The sequence below is a fragment of the Suillus fuscotomentosus genome (genome assembly GCF_016647785.1).
Source record: "Suillus fuscotomentosus strain FC203 chromosome Unknown F5891scaffold_41, whole genome shotgun sequence".
NCBI classification, from domain to species: Eukaryota; Fungi; Basidiomycota; class Agaricomycetes; order Boletales; family Suillaceae; genus Suillus; species Suillus fuscotomentosus.
In genome coordinates, this window is record NW_024539553.1 from 164,306 (window position 1) to 182,453 (window position 18,148).

The window sequence follows — 18,148 nt, forward strand, 5'->3', positions numbered from 1 at the left end:
AGTCACAGTCTATTCGTGATCAATACCTCAGTTCAGTGCGTGTTCTTCATACTTGACGAAAATTCGTGGAAGAAGCGACGAAAAATATGACCATCCCTTTGACTTGGCTTCGAACGTACAAATCATTCAGCAGTGCACCTGTCTTGCGGCTCAACCAACGAGCACTATTCCAGTAACCAAAAATTGCTACATTCATGTAAATCATGCACAGTGTTCCAATAACAGTGATATCGTAAGAATGCTAGAGTAGAGTGATTGAATGCCAGCCAAGTATGTGTCGTAGATCCATCCATCTTCGTCGTCAAAATCATACAATGAGTAAGTAAGAGTTCATGAAACTGAGTCGCAATCATTATGGACATGTCATCTGATTCTCAGAAATGCTTCGCCAATCAAAGCTCATGGCGCCTACAGGATGTAGAGCAGCGATACCAAGGCGAGTATAATCGACGCGCCTGACGCATGGTTCCTCCATGCAGTACCCGTGAGTGTAGTTTGTGTTGGCGCTACACTAGACGTGACAACTGAGGTTGTACCGGAACTTGAAGTAGGCTTAGACGCCCCAGTTGTAGGTGTTATGCCGGAAGTTGTTGGAGTCAACTTGACCGGAGTTGATAACGGGGTTCCCGAAAGAGCTTCAGTTGTAGGGGATGCACTGCTCAGAGGAGTGGCCGACTGATCTGAAGTTGAATATGTGGATGGCGCAGGAGCAGACGAAGACGAGCTGTCGTTGATGATGGTGAATTCTGGACTGGCGTTGCCAGAGTCCCCAAACACTTGATCAAAATTATTAGAACTACCTCTCCCGCAGGTACCCACCACTTACAAACAACGATATAATCTTCTCGTGTCTCTACATCGGGGACGGTGATCAGAGCTTGACCGTCCGCATAATTGATGTTCGTTGCAAGCGGTGAGCCTAAAAGTATGTCATTTAATCACGATAAAAGCATAATATTTCATAACATAGTTGACTCACTCAACATTAGATTCTCGCTGTTGTTGTACATGTATCCCAAAACCAGCATCCCAACCGGATTGGTAACATTAGGAGATAAATCGTCAGTGCTCCTGCGGTAAATGTGTTATTCGAAGGTATCCAATCACACCTGGGTGTACATACTTACCAAGTTACCAGCTGCTTCTCTCCGACTTGCCATACAGTGTCCGCCGTTGGACTAGTGATGGGCGGATCTACTACATCCCTCAAGTTCAGTGGTAGTGAGAGTACCAATGATATCAGAGATGAGATGGCGAATAAGAGGGTCGTGAGTGCAAACATCATGTTAAAATCTTAGCTCAAGGCAAGGACGAGTAACTGGAGCTGGGGGCCTGAGCGCTGAGCAGTTGCACCACATTGTTAAGACTGGTTGAACATGTTAATAACATAGCAGTCGTGGGAAAAACAGTTAGGTAAGCGATAGCCTTACATTACCGTGAAGTAAGAGCAGGTGGGATAAATCTAATTACACATACATAGTGTCAGAGTTTTGCCTCAAGGGAAATTGAAATCAAAATGTAATTGGATGATTAGGGATTCTCACTTCGAATTTCGATACCAGTATGCACATTTCGGCAGATGGCGAAATGACACCATGCTGACCCAAATTTTGAGTCCGATCTGAACTGATATCCAAGGAGTGCGGGAAAATGTAATGGGCAGCTGGCTGTTGCAACGTTGCTGGGTGGTCTCTATTGTTGGAACTGTCTTGGTCAAGTCCAGCTGACATGTACAAGACCATGAGAAAGTTGCGTCTGTGCTCTCCCAGTGAGATCACTGCTATGCTAAGGTCTGCCAGGTATTGTCATTGATGATGGCGAGCCCGAACTTTGGTATTGTGATACGTAATGTTCGACTTCCATGCGCAGACCATTCAGAGGCGAATTCTGCATGGGACATAGCCTGTCTTGGTGGCCGAGTACAGAGTATAACCTCTTCAGGATCATGCATACCTCACGAAGAAGCTGCAGTTATCGAAGCCAATGGCGGGGTGCTAGTCCCTTCGTATGTTTGACTTTATCAGCACGAATCAATTGCCAGGCTTGAAAACTTTCTATATCTAGGTTGTGCCACTCGCACATCCATCTCGACAAGTGTTTTATACTCGGTCAGTGTGACCCGTTGGTTACTGGGTACGTTACATCATATTTTTATGATTGAAATGTTGACCTTGTCCAAGGTCTTTGCCTGAAGCTCTTAGAGTAACAAATAAAGCTAAAGCAGAATTTCCAAAGGATGTCAATAATCTTTACGCTAGGGCAACTTATCTCATCCGAGAGAGCGTGGAGTCTGGTGTTACTGCGATGCGAGCCTTCGTTGAGGTGGATACAACAGTTGGTTTCACATGTCTAGATATGGGACTTCAGTTAGCGAAAGAATGGGTTGAGGTTTGTCATATCCAAATAGTTGGTCTGCCGCCTTCAGTTCCATTACTACATTTTTTGCGGCATTGATATTTGTTTTCAGCTTTTGCCCAAGAGGCGCTCTACGAATTTGCGGACTCAACAGAACCCGGTCCAAATTACAATCTGCTTTGTGATGCAGCTTCTCGCCCAGATGTTTCCGTCGTCGGCTCTGCGCCTTGGGTTGAACCTGACCGCGCACATGCTCTCAAGAACATCGAACTCATATTGTCTCTCGCTGAAAAACACGACCTACATGCGGATTTTCACCTGGATTACAATCTCGATCCGGACGCCGTTCCGATGGTTTGGGATGTGTTGCAGCAGATGCGTCAGCGATCCTGGTGCAAAATTAGTGGAAAGCGTGTTACTATTGGACATGCAACCAGGCTGGGACTCTTTTCGGGCGAAGAGTGGGCCGAATTAAAGCGCGCCACAGACATCTTACCGTTGGAGATTGTCGCACTACCGCAAAGTGATATTTACATGATGGGTCGTGCGGATCCTAGCGGGAGAGTTCCTGTCCCGCTCGCAGGGCGCACAATCAATGCGCCACAAGTTTACCGCGATCACGGAGTCCGTGTTGCGCTTTCTGTAAATAACGTCGAGAATGCCTTCACGCCCCAGGGGTCACTTGATCCCCTTACACTTGCTAGTCTTGGCGTCGCACTTTTTCAAGTGGGCACAGAACCAGACTGGAGAGTACTTTTGGTAAGTAAACTGGGTGGAGTTAGCTCTGGCCATGATTTGACGATTGTCACAGCGATCGGTGTCCACAACATCTAAAGAAGCCATTGGTATCATGCACGGGGGCAGTGTTAGTGGGAAACCGGCGGATGAAGGCGATGGTATTGTCCCCCGTGTTGGTGATCCTGCTGATTTCGTTGTAGTACACGGGGCGCGTCGGTGGCAATCTGCAGTGCTGAGCCCGGGATTCGACCGCACAACATTTTACAAGGGCAATGTCGTAGCAAGACGAAGGGCTCAGAGGTGGAATGCAAATACGGGTGGAGAGATCAGCAACTAGTTAGAATGGTTATATACACTTGCTTTAGGCCACAGACTTCATTTGGAATCATGATACTCGGAAGGATGATCAATCTGATTCATGTCATGGTGACACCATCTCGTGAGTCGTCAGTAACCAAGCAACTGGATATAGATCATCAATAAGTACTCAGAAGCAAATTGTATCCCTACAACTATATGAACTATATGAAGATAAGACACATAGAAGTCCCCATTTACAAAAATCCGCTCTCTTGCAGCAATCGAGCCATCTTCTCGTCTTCTCTCTCGCGAGGTTCGCGTTCCAGACTGAGGTTCCAAAAATAATCGCCTACATCAACCTGCTCGCTGAACTTAGCAAGTGATTCCTCAAGGTAAGTTTGCACGCTCGTAATAAGATTGAAATTATGCGGGAATGTTTGCCAGCGCTGAATGTCTTGGATCACCTCCGAAGCTTTCTGTCGTTTTCGGAAGTTCACCAAGTTACCTGGAAGAGTGTCCTTGCTTCCATCTTGGATGAACGTCAGTGTAGTGAGGAAGACGCCTTTACATGTAAATGAATATATCGGCAACAAAGAATCAAAGTGGAAAGCTTACCAATGAAAGGCACACAAGGGGGTGAAACTCTTGCAAGCGTCGAACGATAATTATTGAAGTTCTTGCCTGAATCGATGGTCATCTCGCATGTGTTGAGTTGAGTCATATGTCGCGCATTCACTTGCTCCCATGAGCGCTTGAGGCGCCTTATAGGAGGCGAATTCAGTCCAGATACTATAGCAACCATGCTTGAGTAATTGTGCATCGAGCGACATCGCTGAGGGAAGTAAGCATTGAGTTAATGAATTCCGTAGTAGACCACTTACATCAGCAACACTTATGAACTGCTTCAAGATAGCCGAACGCTTCCTGGAGTCCTCGTGGGTGAGAACTGAGTCAGCTACCCAGTTAGCAATCTGGTAAAGTTATGAGCATACGATGGCTATCGCGAGGGCCGGATCATACCCGATTGCTTGTCTGAATCACCCGAGCAATGTTATCATTGTGATCTGTCTTTTGCTCCCGCGAACGCTGTAGACATTCCACCGGTCGTATCTTCTGGTATAAGTAACTCTCCATAATTGTCAACTGCCGCGCCAATTCCAAGGGGTCTATGTCCAAAAGTTTCAACTTCTTATTGGGCTTGGGTAAGATCGAGGTAGGTGGACTGCCTAGAGTAGGAGTCAGGCCTTTCTTGACGTCTCCTCCACGCTGTGGTATCTGAGTCAGACAACCTAAACCATATCAACGACGCTGAACTCACTGCGCGTTCAACAAGTGAAAGTAGTTGCTTTGCACCTCCAAACTTGCTAACATCCTCATTCTGCAAAAATTCTTTCATTCGATTCAGGATGTACATATCCTCTTTCTCAAGGAAATCTTCATCCGAAACCATGGCCTTGAGAGTATTTAGGACACTGAAAATCACATTAGGTATAGTGCGGAAGAATCAACAATGACGCACCGCATCTGAATGACATGTTGCTTGAGCTTTCTCCACTCTTCCAACTCAGTAGGACTCAGACCTTCCGGGGTTTGGATGCGGAAGCGGCGGACGAGGTGGTCGAAAAATTCATCGAGGGTAGTGAATGACTTGTACGTCATCAAGAATGTTTTGATGAACGTAGGGTCTATAATGTCCCCCATACTGAATATAATACCGTAGGCAGATAGATCACGAAGCACCCGTACCTGAAGGATCATGTGACGTGAGACGTTCGACCAAAGCTGGAACAGTTCCTGCTCGAATGCTTCCATCTACATCGATAGTCATGTCATTCTTCGTGTAGTCGGGTCGCAGATACCAAGGCTTTGTGCTGATGATGTGCTCAGGAGCGTCATCGCCAAAGATTTTCTTGATTTTCGTTGCTGTTCTCGTGGTCGCAGCTGTACATATCATAAGCCGAGAAAGGGAGGGAATATACAAGTGTCGCTTACAGTCGTCGTCAAGCATTGAAGCCGAGTCGCTCATAGACAGGACATCCTGCGGTTTATCAAATGTTGAAGGAATCAGGGTGTGTGCAGACATAGTGGGGTCGTAGCTCGAAGCCGCCGACTTGAGTGACCGATCGGTAAGCGTAATGGTGGCATCAGACAATTGAGATTGGCTTCGAAATGGCGCGCAGTCGCCAAGATTGACCGCCGACTTTTTCATTCCAGACGCACCGAAAGCAACTGCGATATCAACAATGTCCTCGCTCTCTGGATCTGCTGGGTCAAGGACCGACATGGGACGGGCGTCAAAGTTACAGTCGATGATGCTTAAACGTGACATGCGCCACTCTATTGCACCTGTGTATTCCCCTTGTGCCATGTCTGCTTGATCGTGGCCAAGAGAAAGTAGGCTATCAAGGGTTTGCATGAGAAATTGGAGATTTGACTTGAGGGAGCCAGAGATGGCGTCTAGGTACTCGCACTGGAAGTCACGATCTTGTCGCGAGACTCTGTAAGTGAGACGACGAACTCGCTGTATCGTGAGAAGCAGTGTAGCTGCGTCATCGTATAGAGCTTGTACTACTGCTTCGAGCGTGCGTGCGAGCAAGCGAGCTTTGTCCACGGTTTGAGCGTACAGAGCAGCACGTTCAGCATCCGCCACATTGGAATAGAAACCATCGATGTCGACGTGACGAGCGATGTGGATATTGGCAACGAATAGGAGGAGCGATGAAAGGCTAGAAAGAAGCTCACGGCCTGTAATCCATACTCGTTGCTCTGAAAATATATCAGCAGATAGATCACAGCACAGATACTGACACACTCACGAGGTTCATCGCCAATAGTCTTGAGTGCAGTGTGGAATGTTCCGAATCTCGCCTGCATTGATACCATGTGCGTCTTGAACTCAGAGAAAACATCGCCATCTAAAATTCGCTGAGGGGCTTCATCATCATCATCCAGCGGTACCCAGCCAAAACCCCTCCAGGACCCTGCATACCCCGCACCGACTAGCCCCACCCCAAGGTAGACTGCGGAGAAGCAACCTAGAACTCGTTTTGCTCCTACGCCACCAAGTCGTTCGTTTTGGCACCGTTGAACTTCAACAACGAATGTCACGATGGCACGATCAAGCTCTGCCGCGTCACTTTCAACACGGGATGCCGTATCATGTGCCGCAGGACCCGAGTCATACTCCATAGCTCGAGCAGAAAGAACGAGCTTGGATAATGTGGCAGTCACTTTCCGTTGAGCTGGTTTCAAAAGCGTCTGTGATGCAGTCGTCTCGCGACGTCCACGGACACCGCGTGGTATGAGGTTGTTGGGTATGTGACCAGGAGGTGCGGATATGTAAAGTAGATTGCGGACGGTGATGACAACAGCCCTGATGAGGCTATCAAGGACCTGTCCGTGTTCTGTTCTTCGAGATATGCCGATTAAAGACTTGTTTTTCTGGACAACGGCGGAGATGGCGTTGTGTGCGACATTAGATAGATCGGAAATAAGGTCCGGGAGTGGTGGTGCTAATGATTGCTGGAGTGATTGGGCAATTTTCTCAGCCGCGGTAAGCTCAACGGAAGACTTTCCAAGAGCTAATTGGTCCGCAAAAAGATCCTGACCACTTTGAGAGCGCCCACTGGTTGATGGTGAATCACCGTGGTCTGGAGAGTAGAGGCAGGAATCTTCAGAATCACTGACATGCTCCGGCTTGCTGTGACTCCGGTCCTGCCCATGTCGGGTTTGGGATGTCGTTGAATCAGATCGAAACCGCGTTTGCACCAAATCCTTATCCAGACTATTGAATAAATCTGATGAGGTAGTGGAGGAGCTGGTGAGGGCACGAGTCCTGCCATTCTGCGCAGCAGCGTCCGTTTCTGGGATTGTCCAGCTCACTTGACCAGTGAGCTTGTTCCAGTAATAGTAAGACATGCCATCATCGGCAAGTCGTCTCACCCAAGGCTCAGGCGTCCCAGAGCGCTTTAGAACACCAAAACCCGGGATGGAAGATTCCGTCGAGGCGCTGAGTCCTAGCCCTGCGCTTGTGCCTGACCGCGAACTTGGTGGAGAGGAAGCTAGTCCAGCAAGTTCATCAGCGGATACATCATCGCCTTCGATGGGCAAATCTCGCGAAATTTGGCCTGTCTGCGTGTTAACATAGTAAATCTGGAGAAGAGGATATTGGTGTGTAAGGAATCATAGCAAGCAAAATGCTCTGCTTACCTGACCATCCTGTGTAACTTGAGGCATCCAAAAATCGCTTGACAAAGTCGCGCTGTGTTCCGCAGCATTGCGGGATTCATGAAGACCGTTGGATGGAATAGACGGGTCACGTTTATTTCGCGACCATTCACTGTCTGATAAGTGGGGGTCCTGTGTCCGGGAATGAAAGTCATTCGAATGAGTACCGCGAGCTACTTCATGGGTTTGCTGGAAAGGTCCTTGTTGAGTTGTAGTGTCATGGTTGGAAAGAGCGATCTCTGCCTCCTCATCAGATAACACTACTACATAATTCGACGGAAACCATCCCCGTTCATCGCCAAGGAGTCCGTCCCACCAGCCTGACTCGAGTTGGGTGAGAACCTCGATGATTTCATTCTTGTGGAAGGAGAGAGAAGAAGCATCTTGTGTCTGGTAGTCATATAGAGCTCGACAGAAGAATGTGGAGATATACTGCTCCTCCGGAAGCTGTGAGATCTGCTGTTCCTGTTCGACAGTAATCGTGGTGGATTGTGAGGGATAACAGTTGACACCATTGTACATGGCGAGGCCGATTGCAGCCATATAACAGCTGGCGTAGAATAGATAACCTCAAGTAGAACGAATTCTGATGGATTGGCGGAAGCGGAGAGAAGTCAACTCAGCTAGCTAAGATGAGCCGTATGCCCTCACAACGGACTATTACGTAATAACACAGTTCATATCGCGTTACTTAAACCACGCAACTAACAGTAAAGTCCACCGATCTCACCGTTTCAGCGTTCTTTGCTTCTCCGCGAACTGCACTATTTTTCGGTCCACAAACATACCTTTTCGCTCTCGCACGCTATCCATGTAACCTTTTGCGATATTGTCTCGGTCTGCTTTTTCACCCAGGTCTTCCAGCTCTTCCTCAGTCGTTGGTATCCAGAAGGGATCTTGATCAAGCAATTCATATCTTGCGCTCCTTTTCAATGACCTGCGAACACCCAACAGGCGGTATCACTCACCCGCTGAAAATTAGCTGTGGGCTTGCAGCACCAGATGTTCGTTTGCGTATCTCTGTATCATGGTATGAGACTACCCCATCGCAGCTTGCGAATCAAGCTCACCGTCTGCAAAACCAAAACTCTCCACAACTGGAAGAAGAGCAGATACTGTGAAGAACGTAGTCCCCTCCTTCATCTCTTCAGCCACAATTCGACCACGTCGTTTTGCAACCACTCCATAGACTTTCCCAAGGACGTCCGCTGGAATGAACTCTAATTAATATAAGCTCCGGAACCGAGCAGTGGATCACATACTTGAGGCTTGAATATCACACGAATATATAGCCAGCATAAGCCTAGGAGACCAATCGAGCAGTCCATTCCTGCAGGCATCTCTTACCGCTGATATCACGGAGCCCGTCACTTGTGATAACCTATTTTGGACTGTTCAAAACGTTTAAACATATATCCTGAGGTCCACTTTAAGAAACATACCGATCTCCTTTTGGACGCCGTCGGCATCAACGTCAATCGATTCAACAAAATAGGCCATTCCTTCGACAGGCTCAGCACACAATGGTCCTTGAAACATAGCTAGCTGGAAGCCTGTCTCAACGTAGCCCGTGAAATCAACATTGTTGTTAGATGTGTTCGTGGGCTGAGCTAGAAGATTCCGTGAGAGGCGATGCCTCAGCCTGAATACAGCATCAGTGACACCGCAAGGAACCATAAGGCGACGCACGATAACGGTGTCATATCTTTACGATAGTCAATAAGAATACAGCCCCCAGCGTGATGGGGACCAAACGACCAGATTTTGTCGCAGATATCCACCCATTCCCCGCCAGCTTCGTTGCACTTCTCTTCCAGTGCATTCCAAAATTGGTCCGCTCTAACACTTGGAGTATGGAGCACATCGCCTTGGACACCAACCAATTCGCTCTCAGAAACAATGTCGATACTGTTACTGGAGGTATCTCTGCTTGTTTGACCGTCCCTCTGCAATGCTCTGAGAGTCGTTAAATTATGCAGCAAGAATTGCAAGATGATACCGGGGACAGGCGCCGAGCGAATCGAAAAAGTGACCAAGTTCTGTGTGCTTGCACCCTTGATTGTTCCACGGGCAGCATTTGGAGATTTCGAGGGTGCCATATCTATCCTCAAAGGTGAGTGACGAGACGAGACGATGCATTGCAGACTATGCATACCTTGGGCTTTCACAGCTGTTTCGCGGAAAGGAACAATTGGTTTGGACGCTTGAATCTCCACACGAGCGAACCTCTCTCGCAAGTCTTTCAGACATCTCTGTGAATAGGGTGAACGAAAGTAGACAACAATGAACAATCAAATCATACCTCTAAGTGTAACTCTCCTGCAGTCAGAATCACATGTTCTCCGGTCTGTTGCTGGAATGTTTCAACGCAGGGATCAGCTTGAGCGAGGAGCTTCATCCCGGCCACAAGTTTTGGCATATCAGAAGGGACGACAGGTTCAAGCGCAACCCGCACTATAGGAGATACCTATGATAGAAATAATGGTCAGCAATGAGATCCAAACACTCCTGTGACACTTGCCGTGCGAATAACACCACCGATGTTAATGAGACTATCATGCACCTGGACAGGATCTGCGCTCTCCGGAACGCCTGTGCTTTGTGGTGCACAAAGTGTGGCATTCCTATACACTTTACCTCCCAATCCTCTGATTGCAAAGGTGTTTCCTGCCCTGACACTGTCCACAGGGATAAGCTCCCGGCCCATCATCACGTACAATCCTTCAACTTTGGCCGGAATAAGATGCGCAACATTATGGGCGTGATTTGGAGGAAGGGTGGTATTGTACTTGGGCAGCACGCAGTATATGGTGGAGCCAGTGCTTATTGTCCCTGAATACAGTCGTGCAAAGCCGAGGATAATTTCAGACTCTTCAGAAACGTCTAACACCTCTCCTAGAGCCATGCTACGAGGTGATTCTGGGGCTGCACGAGGAGAGTCCGGAGTCCCTGAGACTAAAACGCTGTTATCTCGTGCTTCTTTGGCATCTCGCGCCCGCTGGCGTAACTCGTCCGCTGTCGCAACCCGTTTCTTGTTTTCCGGAAGTTCTTTGGCTGCAACAGCAAACATCTTGCTTACATATGCAACTACAACTGCGTTTGGCGCGAAGTTGGACGTGAAAAGATCCTGCTCTAACTTGTTTTTGGGTTGTATGTTCTTGTCGAATACGTTAGGATAAAGCATTTTGGGGATGCGAATCGCCTGGGCAACAGGAGGGGAAGGAACGACATCAATAGTTGCCTGAATGATGCACGTAGACAGCGAAAGCCACTGTGTAAAAATCGTGGACAACAACTGCCGACTGTCTTTTGACCTCAAATCCCGAGGCAAAATCTTCAGATTAAGAGCTGTTACAATCTTGGTCACTTTCTCTGTGTTCCTAGGAATTTATTAGCACATCATGTGGCATCATATGAAGAGATGATTACGGGTTCATTACAACGGCATCATAGACCGCCCAGATGTTCTCCAACACAAATTGGACAAACAATGGCTTTAATGTGCGTCCGCGAAGATGCTTCTGACTGATAACTTTCTTGGTTTTGGGATCGAGATAGAAGTCACCCCACAAAACGCGCCTTAGATTGGCTTCCTTGAAACCGAGCTTTGCAGAATAAAGCTGGGCGAAGTTCCCAACTCTGAAACCCCAACAATCAATGGCAGACGCAAACACTACATTACCCCGCTCTGGCGCGAAGTAGATATCTTCGTCGTCTTTCTCCTTGAAGTCATCTGTGTCATTGATGGATGCTTCGGCTTCATCTGCAAGTCGTTCCTTCTTTTCAGTAAGACGTCGATCGCGCTCCTCCCTCCACCGAAGATCGTCCTCCATCAATTCACTGGCAAAAAAACTGCCCATAACAGCATTCACTTGTTCGATCAACCGCGAAAGGTGCTGGTAAGCTTCGGTGGGCACCAGCTTCAGCTCCGTAATGAGTCTATCCATTTTGTTGATGACGAGGATCGGGCGGAGGTTATCCTGCCATGCCTGTCTAAGCACAGCAATAGTCTAGGCAACTGGGGTTAAATATATTCTGTGTCATAGATAAACTTACCCACCTGCGTGCACACACCTTCGACGACATCAACAAGGACCAGTGCGCCATCACACAACCGAGATGCTGTGGAAACTTCGCTCGAGAAATCGACGTGTCCAGGTGTATCAATCATATTCACGACATATGTCTTTGGGGACCTTTCTAGGCATGTTTATTACTATTCCTTGGCATATGCATCATGGTGAGATGTGTACCTTCGTCAGGTCGTCCCATGACCTGAAACTTGAGCGATACTGCGCTGCTTTCCATTGTGATCCCGCGCTCTTGCTCATCCTCTCTACTATCAAGAAACCTCAGCTTCCCCGCCATCCGATGAGAAATAATGTTGTTTGCCGCGAGAAGGGCATCCATCAGTGTAGTCTTTCCGTGATCGACATGCCCGAGAGTCGTGATTATTCGAACGTTAGCTGGGTCTGGGGCCTCCATCGATGTACCTGTTGATTCTATATGTACAGCTACGTGAGTAAGAAAGTGGGTGCGAAGCGCGTGTGGTCTCTCTAAGATTGATGTGATCGCTTTAAAATACGAGTTATGACTTGCCCGGGCCGGTGAACCATCGGAAGCGAGTTTTGTATGAACCGGATAAGGAAATCGCGAAGCGCTCCAATGCCAAGTTCAAGGCCAAGTTGTCTCCAAGCATATATGAGCTCCCTACACTAATAATTTCTTGAGGCTCTGCCTGACCGAGTCATCTAAACCCTTCCCGATCAACACCAACTTCCCTGAATCAGGAATACCTGTAACATCCCCTTCTACTAAGGATAGGTCATACATACTCTGCACGCCCTGTAGAACGTACTGCTCCCCGGATTCCATCACGAAAAGACCCTTACAACGAAGGACCTTGAGTTCGGATAGTCCAGTCTGATGGTAATTGTCCGGGATTCGGTTCTCCCACAGAACCGTACGTATCCATTCGTCTAGTTCTTGGAGACGATGGCGGGTTAACGTAGGAAGAGTAACCTGCAGACTAGATATGCCACGCAATTCGTAGTGCTTAGAGGAGACGGTGTGTCCTGCGTGGTCATGATTGTCATTGTTACCACGTGAGTGTTGTGCAGATTGCAGCCCTTTTGCCCCCCCTGCATATGCATTGATGTTCATTATGTGCGCTAGATCGATTTGGCCGCGGATAGTTCGGTGAATTGGAGCGGAGGGATTGACCCTTTGTATGAGCTCTTCAATCGAGCGCAATTGCTCTTCCGATGTCAGGTCGACTTTGTTCAGCAAAATAACATCAGAGCATGCTATTTGTCTGGAGATGTTGTAAGTCGCGAACGAGATTCAAGACATGATTCACAATCACCTGAGGCTCTCTCCAACGCCGTCGACAGAATGATCTTCTTCCATTTGCTAGTGTATGATTTAGCGGAGAAACTCGCACGAGTCAGAAAAGCGTCGATGTACCTGTTGACCAAAGACAGCATCGACGACACAAATGACGCCATCCAAGGAAATATGTCGACCTAAACCAGTGGCATACTCCTCATTAAGCCAGAACATAGAAGCTATAGGGCCTAGGAGACACAAAAGTCATATGAAAAACATCGCGAACAAATCATGGACTGCCTACCAGGATCAGCAAGGCCAGTAGTTTCTAGTAGAATATGATCAAAGGCGCCTTTCCTTTGCATAAGTTTCTCGATAGCAGCTACGCCAGCGTCTTTGATAGAACAGCATAGACATCCATTTGCCAACTCAAGGAGCTCCTGTGACTTCTCTGCTGTCGGGTCATCTTCCGAAGAGATATTAATGGTTTTAGCTATGCTTAATGTTAGCGAGGAAGTTCACATCGTCAGGATAGTAGCAGAAACCTTCGATGCTCTTCCAACGAATGTTTAATAGACGTAATCATGAGCAAATTAAATCATTGCTCACTGATGTATCGCCAAATTCATTCATGATCACGGCTATTCGATACCCGTGATGCTCCGTTAGAATACGCCTAATGAATGATGAGGTGGGTGCATGGTGCGCGTGGTGTCGAGCATTTCACGTACCTCAGCAGGGTGGATTTCCCCGCCCCAAGAAAGCCACTGATGATTGTGCATGGTACTCGACCAGTCGAGGCAGAATCAGGCATGATCGGTTGATCTTCATGCTCGATCAATGTCCTTGTAAGCAAGAACATTAGCAATGCAGACGAGCGACAGACTAAAACATACCGCGAACATACGGTATATCATCATCGAAGTCCATGACTTTGATCTTGAATGCTATAAATTTGGAACTCGCTTCAAGTGATTGATCTCATGTATTGAGAAAAATGAACGACCATATACACGGAGATGTGACTCACTGGTCGGGCGGATCAATGGACTCAGGTTGTAGAACGAAGACGGGAGCAAAGCTTCAAGTTGCCGCCGGCGATGGGATGGTGACCATACTGCTTCCGAACATTATGGAATACTATAACATTACTCTCGGTAGCTTGTTCTTGCTCTCCGTTTTATGGCACAATAGTGCTCATTGATGCACATGTCTTTCCCATCCACTATGTCAACCCCTTCGAACAGCGTGTTTCCGCTCACAGATGAATCCCTCAAAAACTTGATCCAGGGTCCAGGAGATGTGGAATGGAGGTATGTGCCGCACACATTCCTGCGCCACGGCTATGAATGCGCTCCAATTACCAGGTATGAAATGCGTCGGGAATGTCAAGAGATCATTCCTGGCCTTCTACTAGGCCCCTTCCAAGCGTCAAAGTCGCTCGAGGTGCTCAATTCGCTTGGCGTCACTCACATGTGAGGTTCAAACCCTCTTTGAATCGACGACCCAACTGATTGATCAACGGGTCTCTTATTTTATCCCTTGAAATTATATCCAAAGACTTTGTATACGTGATAAGAAGGAAGCATTCTCCGTGAAACCACGTTTCCCAGAACGTTTCGAGTACCTTGTGTTGGACGTAGAGGATAACGAAGACCAAAACGTCATTCGTCTGTTCCCGGAGTGCGTATTTGCTGCACGATATTCCATGAACATGCTAACAGTCAGCTAGAGCTCACAATTTTATTACTGAATCATTGAATAGAAAGGGCACTGTTCTAGTTCACTGCAACGGTGCGCTCTGCGCTTGACTGTTTGCAGCGCCAACTCAGTCCGCTTACGATACAGGCGGGATTTCCCTTTCACCTGCCTTTGTTGTCATGTTCGTCATGCGGCGTTGTCAGTTGTCATGGGAGGATGCTCTTCACCTTGTTCAAAATCGTCGCTACTGTATTTCGCCAAATGGTGGTTTTTTGACACAGATCAAGGTGAGTTTTGTGTCCCCGTGCTTGGCCGGCTTTGCATTCCTCTGCCTCGAGCCTTTATCTTGCACTACAACGAATCCGTCTATGAGAATTTTTGTATTCTTATGTTGTGCTCCAGGAATACGAGTCGATATACAAGGCATCCGTCGCTGTTGCTGGATTTCCACAAGGGCAGATGCAAAGAGTTGTCTCCCGGAGGAAGAGAGATGACGATGACGATGAGGAGGATTTCAGGTGTGTCCATCTTTAGATTGATTCCCATTCTTTGTGTCCCTCAAGTTTAACAATCTATCAGAGAGGAAGACCGCAAAAGAGCATTAGTTGATGGAGAAGGGGACGACGCAATGGCAACAGATATATGACCGTGCTTTCTTGGAGCTTTCTCCGTTTCCTCTAGTTCAATTCTGTTTAGTCTACCACTATTGTATACTCATTTTAGAAGTATTTCGTATCCTGTCATGATAAATGGTATAAGTTCTGTTGGGGTCCGATATGACCCAGTTGTCAACTGGGTATGATCTATAGTGACTTGATCTTTGCCTTCTCTTTCTCCTGTAGAACACGCTTTGCGTGGACCTCTGAAGAAGTAATCAGACATAAGACATCCGCAGCAACAAGGCTCTGACCTTTGCGTTTTACCCACGCCTCAACTGAGATGCCCCAAAACACAATGGCCGCGCCTGCCCACTGCCCGAGGGTGAGTCTGTGGTCATAAACTACTACAGAGAGAATCATGGTGAACATCTTTCTTGTCAACGTAATCATTCTGCGGATTTGTGATCAGCAAAGAGCGTAACAGAACCCCAGAAAAGGATTACGAACACTAAAGTCAATGATCCAAAATGCTGTAACGTCTCGAAGATGAACAGCTGCCCAAGAGCGCCAGTCAAGGAAAACTGGACTAGAGGTATGATAGCAGAAGGATGCGTCCTTATAAACCCAATTGCATTTGCAAATTCTGATTGCAAACCGCTCGAGGGGTGAAGCACAGGGATGTGCGGCAAGGGAAGCGTCCCAAGCGCCGTAGTCAATAGCGTGCAGAATATATTGATCCAGAACATCATCTGTTGTCCGGTCACCTTGTACCGAGCGAACATCTCGTCTTGCGTCGAGTTCACCGCGCCATCGAGAATGAGGTTGATAAAAAGGTAGAGAATGCCGATCAGCTGGCTATGAGACCCCTGCTCTCCATTGGATGAGGCTTTTGATGGCTTTTCATTCCCAAAGCCCATGAAGACACTGATTCCGGCTGTGACCATCGCGACTACGATATACTTGTGTGGAGCAAAGCGCCTCCTGTACATGACGAAATTCATGAGCATCACTGGGACGAGTTTGCAAGACTTCCCCAAGACCATTGTAGGATACGTTATGTACGAGAGGGCTGCGAAGCCAAATGGAGCGGCTAGCGTGATGAAAGCCGATACTTGAAGGTAGCGCAAGAGGAGAGCTTTGGATGTGGATGAATAAGTGTGTAAATGCGCGCTTGAGGAATGGGAATGGCCGTTGACTTTAGTGCTCGAAGATCCATTTGTTTTGGAATGGGATGAATTGTTCGTTTGCACCATGGAGGCAAGGTCCAGGCCCAGTAGAGATGATAGTGATGACCCTGATTTTCCACGGATGAGTATGTATGCGAGGGCAGACAGCGAGCTCAGGAAGCTTTGACAAGTCCCAAGGAAGAGTGCCGACTTGAACTTGTCTGTTGATTGTCCGTCTATGTGTTGAAACGGAACTGATACTAAGAGCTTGTCTTAGTTCATGCAATTGGTTGGGTTTATGCGTTGTACTTACGTCGTTCCTGTGCCACAGCCCATAGCTGAACACAACGCTGGTGAGCAGCTGTCTTTCGTCAGAACTGGTGAAATTAGCATACTAGGAACATGGAGTAGACTCCCAGAACACATAGTCCAAGCCTGTCGTTCAAAGCTCGTGAATACAGATGCGGGCTCTTTTAGTGAAAGGGCTTACCGAAGGACCGACATTGTGCGGGCACACAAGGTGAAGGTGGTGGTGTTGTTGATGAAACAAGTTTGAATGTAATTAGTTTAGTTGCAAAGTGGTACGTGTCATCATATTAAGACCTAACCCTAACCCCGAACTAGGGTGTGACATCCAAGCCCAGTTGGTCGCACAGAGTAAGAATACCTTCCTTCAAACGAATCACGTCCTCTCTAGTTGGCCTACCCTGCAACGGTCTACTTGTAGCACCAGCAGTGAGCCTCTGCAGCATATCTTCTAATCCCTCCATCTCTCTCTTCTGCAGAAGTTCCTCACTCTGTTCGATCAGATCATCATTTGCATCAAGATGCTCTCTGGCGTGTTGCTCTGCTTCCTGATCGACAGGAACGATATCGGAGAAGCGAATGCCTGCGAGCGAAGATGATATTTCGCGTGCAGTTGTTAGGGTTGTTGGGTCTTCTTGGCTTTTTGAGCTCAAGAATGATGCAATCGCAGAAATTATGCCACGCATTGATCCCAGATCACGGCCAATCGGAACTCCTACATGCGCGAAACCAGCGTCGAACCCCTCTTGAAGTGCGGATTCCTTGCCTGCGATTATCCCTTCTCGGTATCCAGACTACAGATGGAAATATCAATCAAGGGAAGAATGAAACATGAGTGTGCATGGTACGTTTGTGAACTCATTAGAGAGTTTTGCCCAGTCTGCTTCGGGAGCATAGTCTGCTCGTGGGTCTTCCTCCCAAGGTGAATCCATGCTGTAAAGCTGGACTCAGATGCTGACGGCAAACATGTTTGAATTTGTCCCACCAATACTTATAAGTATACTTAGTGGATGAAATGAATGATCTCTGAGTAGTTCAAACGTTCTACCGGCAGTTTACATAAGAGTCATCTCTTGCCCAAATGCGTTTGTCTCAGACCTCTGTTGGCAGAGCCACAGCCACGTAGTTAGCTAGACCATTCCTTCATTAGCAGAGTACTCGTTTGCAACAGCATCATCTGAATCCGATCGATCGGACCGCCGAGACTGGGTCTAGTACACTTGTCCAACGGTTTCTGCGAACAGCTGGAACTGCATGTATGAGTCACTATGATTAGTCAGGGGGGCTGGGCCGTGGTTTGAATACCGGTGAATTTGCCCAGATGGGAATATCCATAGAAATATTGGGCCACATGACACCGGCGCTTCCGGATCCAGGCTTCTGCCGGCACAGGTGGGTATCTTTGTGTATCGCTCTCATGATACGATC

The 18,148-nt window shown here is 47.7% G+C and overlaps 8 protein-coding genes across 8 annotated transcripts; 2 read left to right on the plus strand and 6 right to left on the minus strand.

Moving 5' to 3' along the window:
• Positions 1-167: 167 nt before the first annotated feature.
• F5891DRAFT_1112130 (uncharacterized protein) lies at positions 168-1,383 on the minus strand. Its single transcript, XM_041363734.1, has 4 exons — positions 1,128-1,383; positions 980-1,071; positions 827-919; positions 168-776 (listed from the first exon to the last, which is right to left on the minus strand). The coding sequence occupies exons 1-4, from the start codon at positions 1,283-1,285 to the stop codon at positions 409-411; spliced, it is 711 nt and encodes a 236-aa protein (XP_041223727.1). The 5' UTR covers positions 1,286-1,383; the 3' UTR covers positions 168-408.
• A 110-nt stretch (positions 1,384-1,493) lies between these two features.
• F5891DRAFT_1044750 (uncharacterized protein) lies at positions 1,494-3,530 on the plus strand. Its single transcript, XM_041362205.1, has 6 exons — positions 1,494-1,561; positions 1,616-2,005; positions 2,065-2,133; positions 2,181-2,410; positions 2,468-3,114; positions 3,167-3,530. The coding sequence occupies exons 2-6, from the start codon at positions 1,812-1,814 to the stop codon at positions 3,428-3,430; spliced, it is 1,404 nt and encodes a 467-aa protein (XP_041223728.1). The 5' UTR covers positions 1,494-1,561; positions 1,616-1,811; the 3' UTR covers positions 3,431-3,530.
• On the minus strand, positions 3,531-8,223 carry F5891DRAFT_1044753 (ras guanine nucleotide exchange factor domain-containing protein). Its single transcript, XM_041362206.1, has 10 exons — positions 7,603-8,223; positions 6,210-7,545; positions 5,386-6,159; positions 5,140-5,334; positions 4,913-5,078; positions 4,712-4,865; positions 4,414-4,659; positions 4,275-4,364; positions 4,009-4,225; positions 3,531-3,955 (listed from the first exon to the last, which is right to left on the minus strand). The coding sequence occupies exons 1-10, from the start codon at positions 8,161-8,163 to the stop codon at positions 3,648-3,650; spliced, it is 4,047 nt and encodes a 1,348-aa protein (XP_041223729.1). The 5' UTR covers positions 8,164-8,223; the 3' UTR covers positions 3,531-3,647.
• A 123-nt stretch (positions 8,224-8,346) lies between these two features.
• On the minus strand, positions 8,347-12,105 carry F5891DRAFT_1129588 (P-loop containing nucleoside triphosphate hydrolase protein; the record flags this gene model as incomplete). The annotated part of the gene is made up of 12 exons (XM_041364409.1): positions 8,347-8,536; positions 8,589-8,640; positions 8,691-8,828; positions 8,883-9,011; positions 9,063-9,262; positions 9,310-9,721; positions 9,776-9,872; positions 9,923-10,087; positions 10,142-11,000; positions 11,050-11,630; positions 11,681-11,820; positions 11,874-12,105. 12 exons carry the CDS (start codon positions 12,103-12,105, stop codon positions 8,347-8,349), a joined length of 3,195 nt encoding a protein of 1,064 aa, XP_041223730.1.
• On the minus strand, positions 12,090-14,083 carry F5891DRAFT_489480 (CobW domain-containing protein). Its single transcript, XM_041372019.1, has 8 exons — positions 13,856-14,083; positions 13,680-13,793; positions 13,558-13,624; positions 13,494-13,503; positions 13,253-13,441; positions 13,087-13,196; positions 12,986-13,032; positions 12,090-12,934 (listed from the first exon to the last, which is right to left on the minus strand). The coding sequence occupies exons 1-8, from the start codon at positions 13,876-13,878 to the stop codon at positions 12,331-12,333; spliced, it is 1,164 nt and encodes a 387-aa protein (XP_041223731.1). The 5' UTR covers positions 13,879-14,083; the 3' UTR covers positions 12,090-12,330.
• A 92-nt stretch (positions 14,084-14,175) lies between these two features.
• F5891DRAFT_1129590 (phosphotyrosine protein) lies at positions 14,176-15,295 on the plus strand (the record flags this gene model as incomplete). Its single annotated transcript, XM_041364410.1, has 7 exons — positions 14,176-14,261; positions 14,316-14,423; positions 14,509-14,631; positions 14,681-14,742; positions 14,797-14,936; positions 15,052-15,167; positions 15,229-15,295. 7 exons carry the CDS (start codon positions 14,176-14,178, stop codon positions 15,293-15,295), a joined length of 702 nt encoding a protein of 233 aa, XP_041223732.1.
• A 39-nt stretch (positions 15,296-15,334) lies between these two features.
• On the minus strand, positions 15,335-17,116 carry F5891DRAFT_489247 (UDP-galactose transporter). Its single transcript, XM_041372018.1, has 6 exons — positions 16,905-17,116; positions 16,810-16,849; positions 16,728-16,752; positions 15,756-16,674; positions 15,560-15,699; positions 15,335-15,511 (listed from the first exon to the last, which is right to left on the minus strand). The coding sequence occupies exons 1-6, from the start codon at positions 16,916-16,918 to the stop codon at positions 15,453-15,455; spliced, it is 1,197 nt and encodes a 398-aa protein (XP_041223733.1). The 5' UTR covers positions 16,919-17,116; the 3' UTR covers positions 15,335-15,452.
• F5891DRAFT_956000 (uncharacterized protein) lies at positions 17,035-17,652 on the minus strand (the record flags this gene model as incomplete). The annotated part of the gene is made up of 2 exons (XM_041375379.1): positions 17,035-17,514; positions 17,569-17,652. 2 exons carry the CDS (start codon positions 17,650-17,652, stop codon positions 17,035-17,037), a joined length of 564 nt encoding a protein of 187 aa, XP_041223734.1.
• Positions 17,653-18,148: the final 496 nt, after the last annotated feature.

Bases quoted from the DNA above. Each gene is read 5' to 3' on its own strand.
- F5891DRAFT_1044750 (XM_041362205.1), top strand. From the start codon at position 1,812: ATGATGGCGAGCCCGAACTTTGGTATTGTGATACGTAATGTTCGACTT. The intron at 2,411-2,467 runs GTCTGCCGCCTT...ATTTGTTTTCAG, and splicing joins TTGTCATATCCAAATAGTTG to CTTTTGCCCAAGAGGCGCTC. The intron at 3,115-3,166 runs GTAAGTAAACTG...CGATTGTCACAG, and splicing joins CAGACTGGAGAGTACTTTTG to CGATCGGTGTCCACAACATC.
- F5891DRAFT_1112130 (XM_041363734.1), bottom strand. From the start codon at position 1,285: ATGATGTTTGCACTCACGACCCTCTTATTCGCCATCTCATCTCTGATA. The intron at 920-979 runs GTGAGTCAACTA...ACATACTTTTAG, and splicing joins CAGCGAGAATCTAATGTTGA to GCTCACCGCTTGCAACGAAC. The intron at 777-826 runs GTAAGTGGTGGG...ATTTTGATCAAG, and splicing joins AGAAGATTATATCGTTGTTT to TGTTTGGGGACTCTGGCAAC.
- F5891DRAFT_1044753 (XM_041362206.1), bottom strand. From the start codon at position 8,163: ATGGCTGCAATCGGCCTCGCCATGTACAATGGTGTCAACTGTTATCCC. The intron at 6,160-6,209 runs GTGAGTGTGTCA...ATATATTTTCAG, and splicing joins GACTATTGGCGATGAACCTC to AGCAACGAGTATGGATTACA. The intron at 3,956-4,008 runs GTAAGCTTTCCA...TTACATGTAAAG, and splicing joins CCCTTGTGTGCCTTTCATTG to GCGTCTTCCTCACTACACTG.
- F5891DRAFT_489480 (XM_041372019.1), bottom strand. From the start codon at position 13,878: ATGGACTTCGATGATGATATACC. The intron at 13,625-13,679 runs GTACGTGAAATG...ATCATTCATTAG, and splicing joins GGGAAATCCACCCTGCTGAG to GCGTATTCTAACGGAGCATC. The intron at 13,033-13,086 runs GTACATCGACGC...ATCATACACTAG, and splicing joins ATGCTGTCTTTGGTCAACAG to CAAATGGAAGAAGATCATTC.
- F5891DRAFT_489247 (XM_041372018.1), bottom strand. The intron at 15,700-15,755 runs GTTCGTAATCCT...ACAAATCCGCAG, and splicing joins TTTGGATCATTGACTTTAGT to AATGATTACGTTGACAAGAA. The intron at 15,512-15,559 runs GTCAGAGCCTTG...TTACTTCTTCAG, and splicing joins GGCGTGGGTAAAACGCAAAG to AGGTCCACGCAAAGCGTGTT.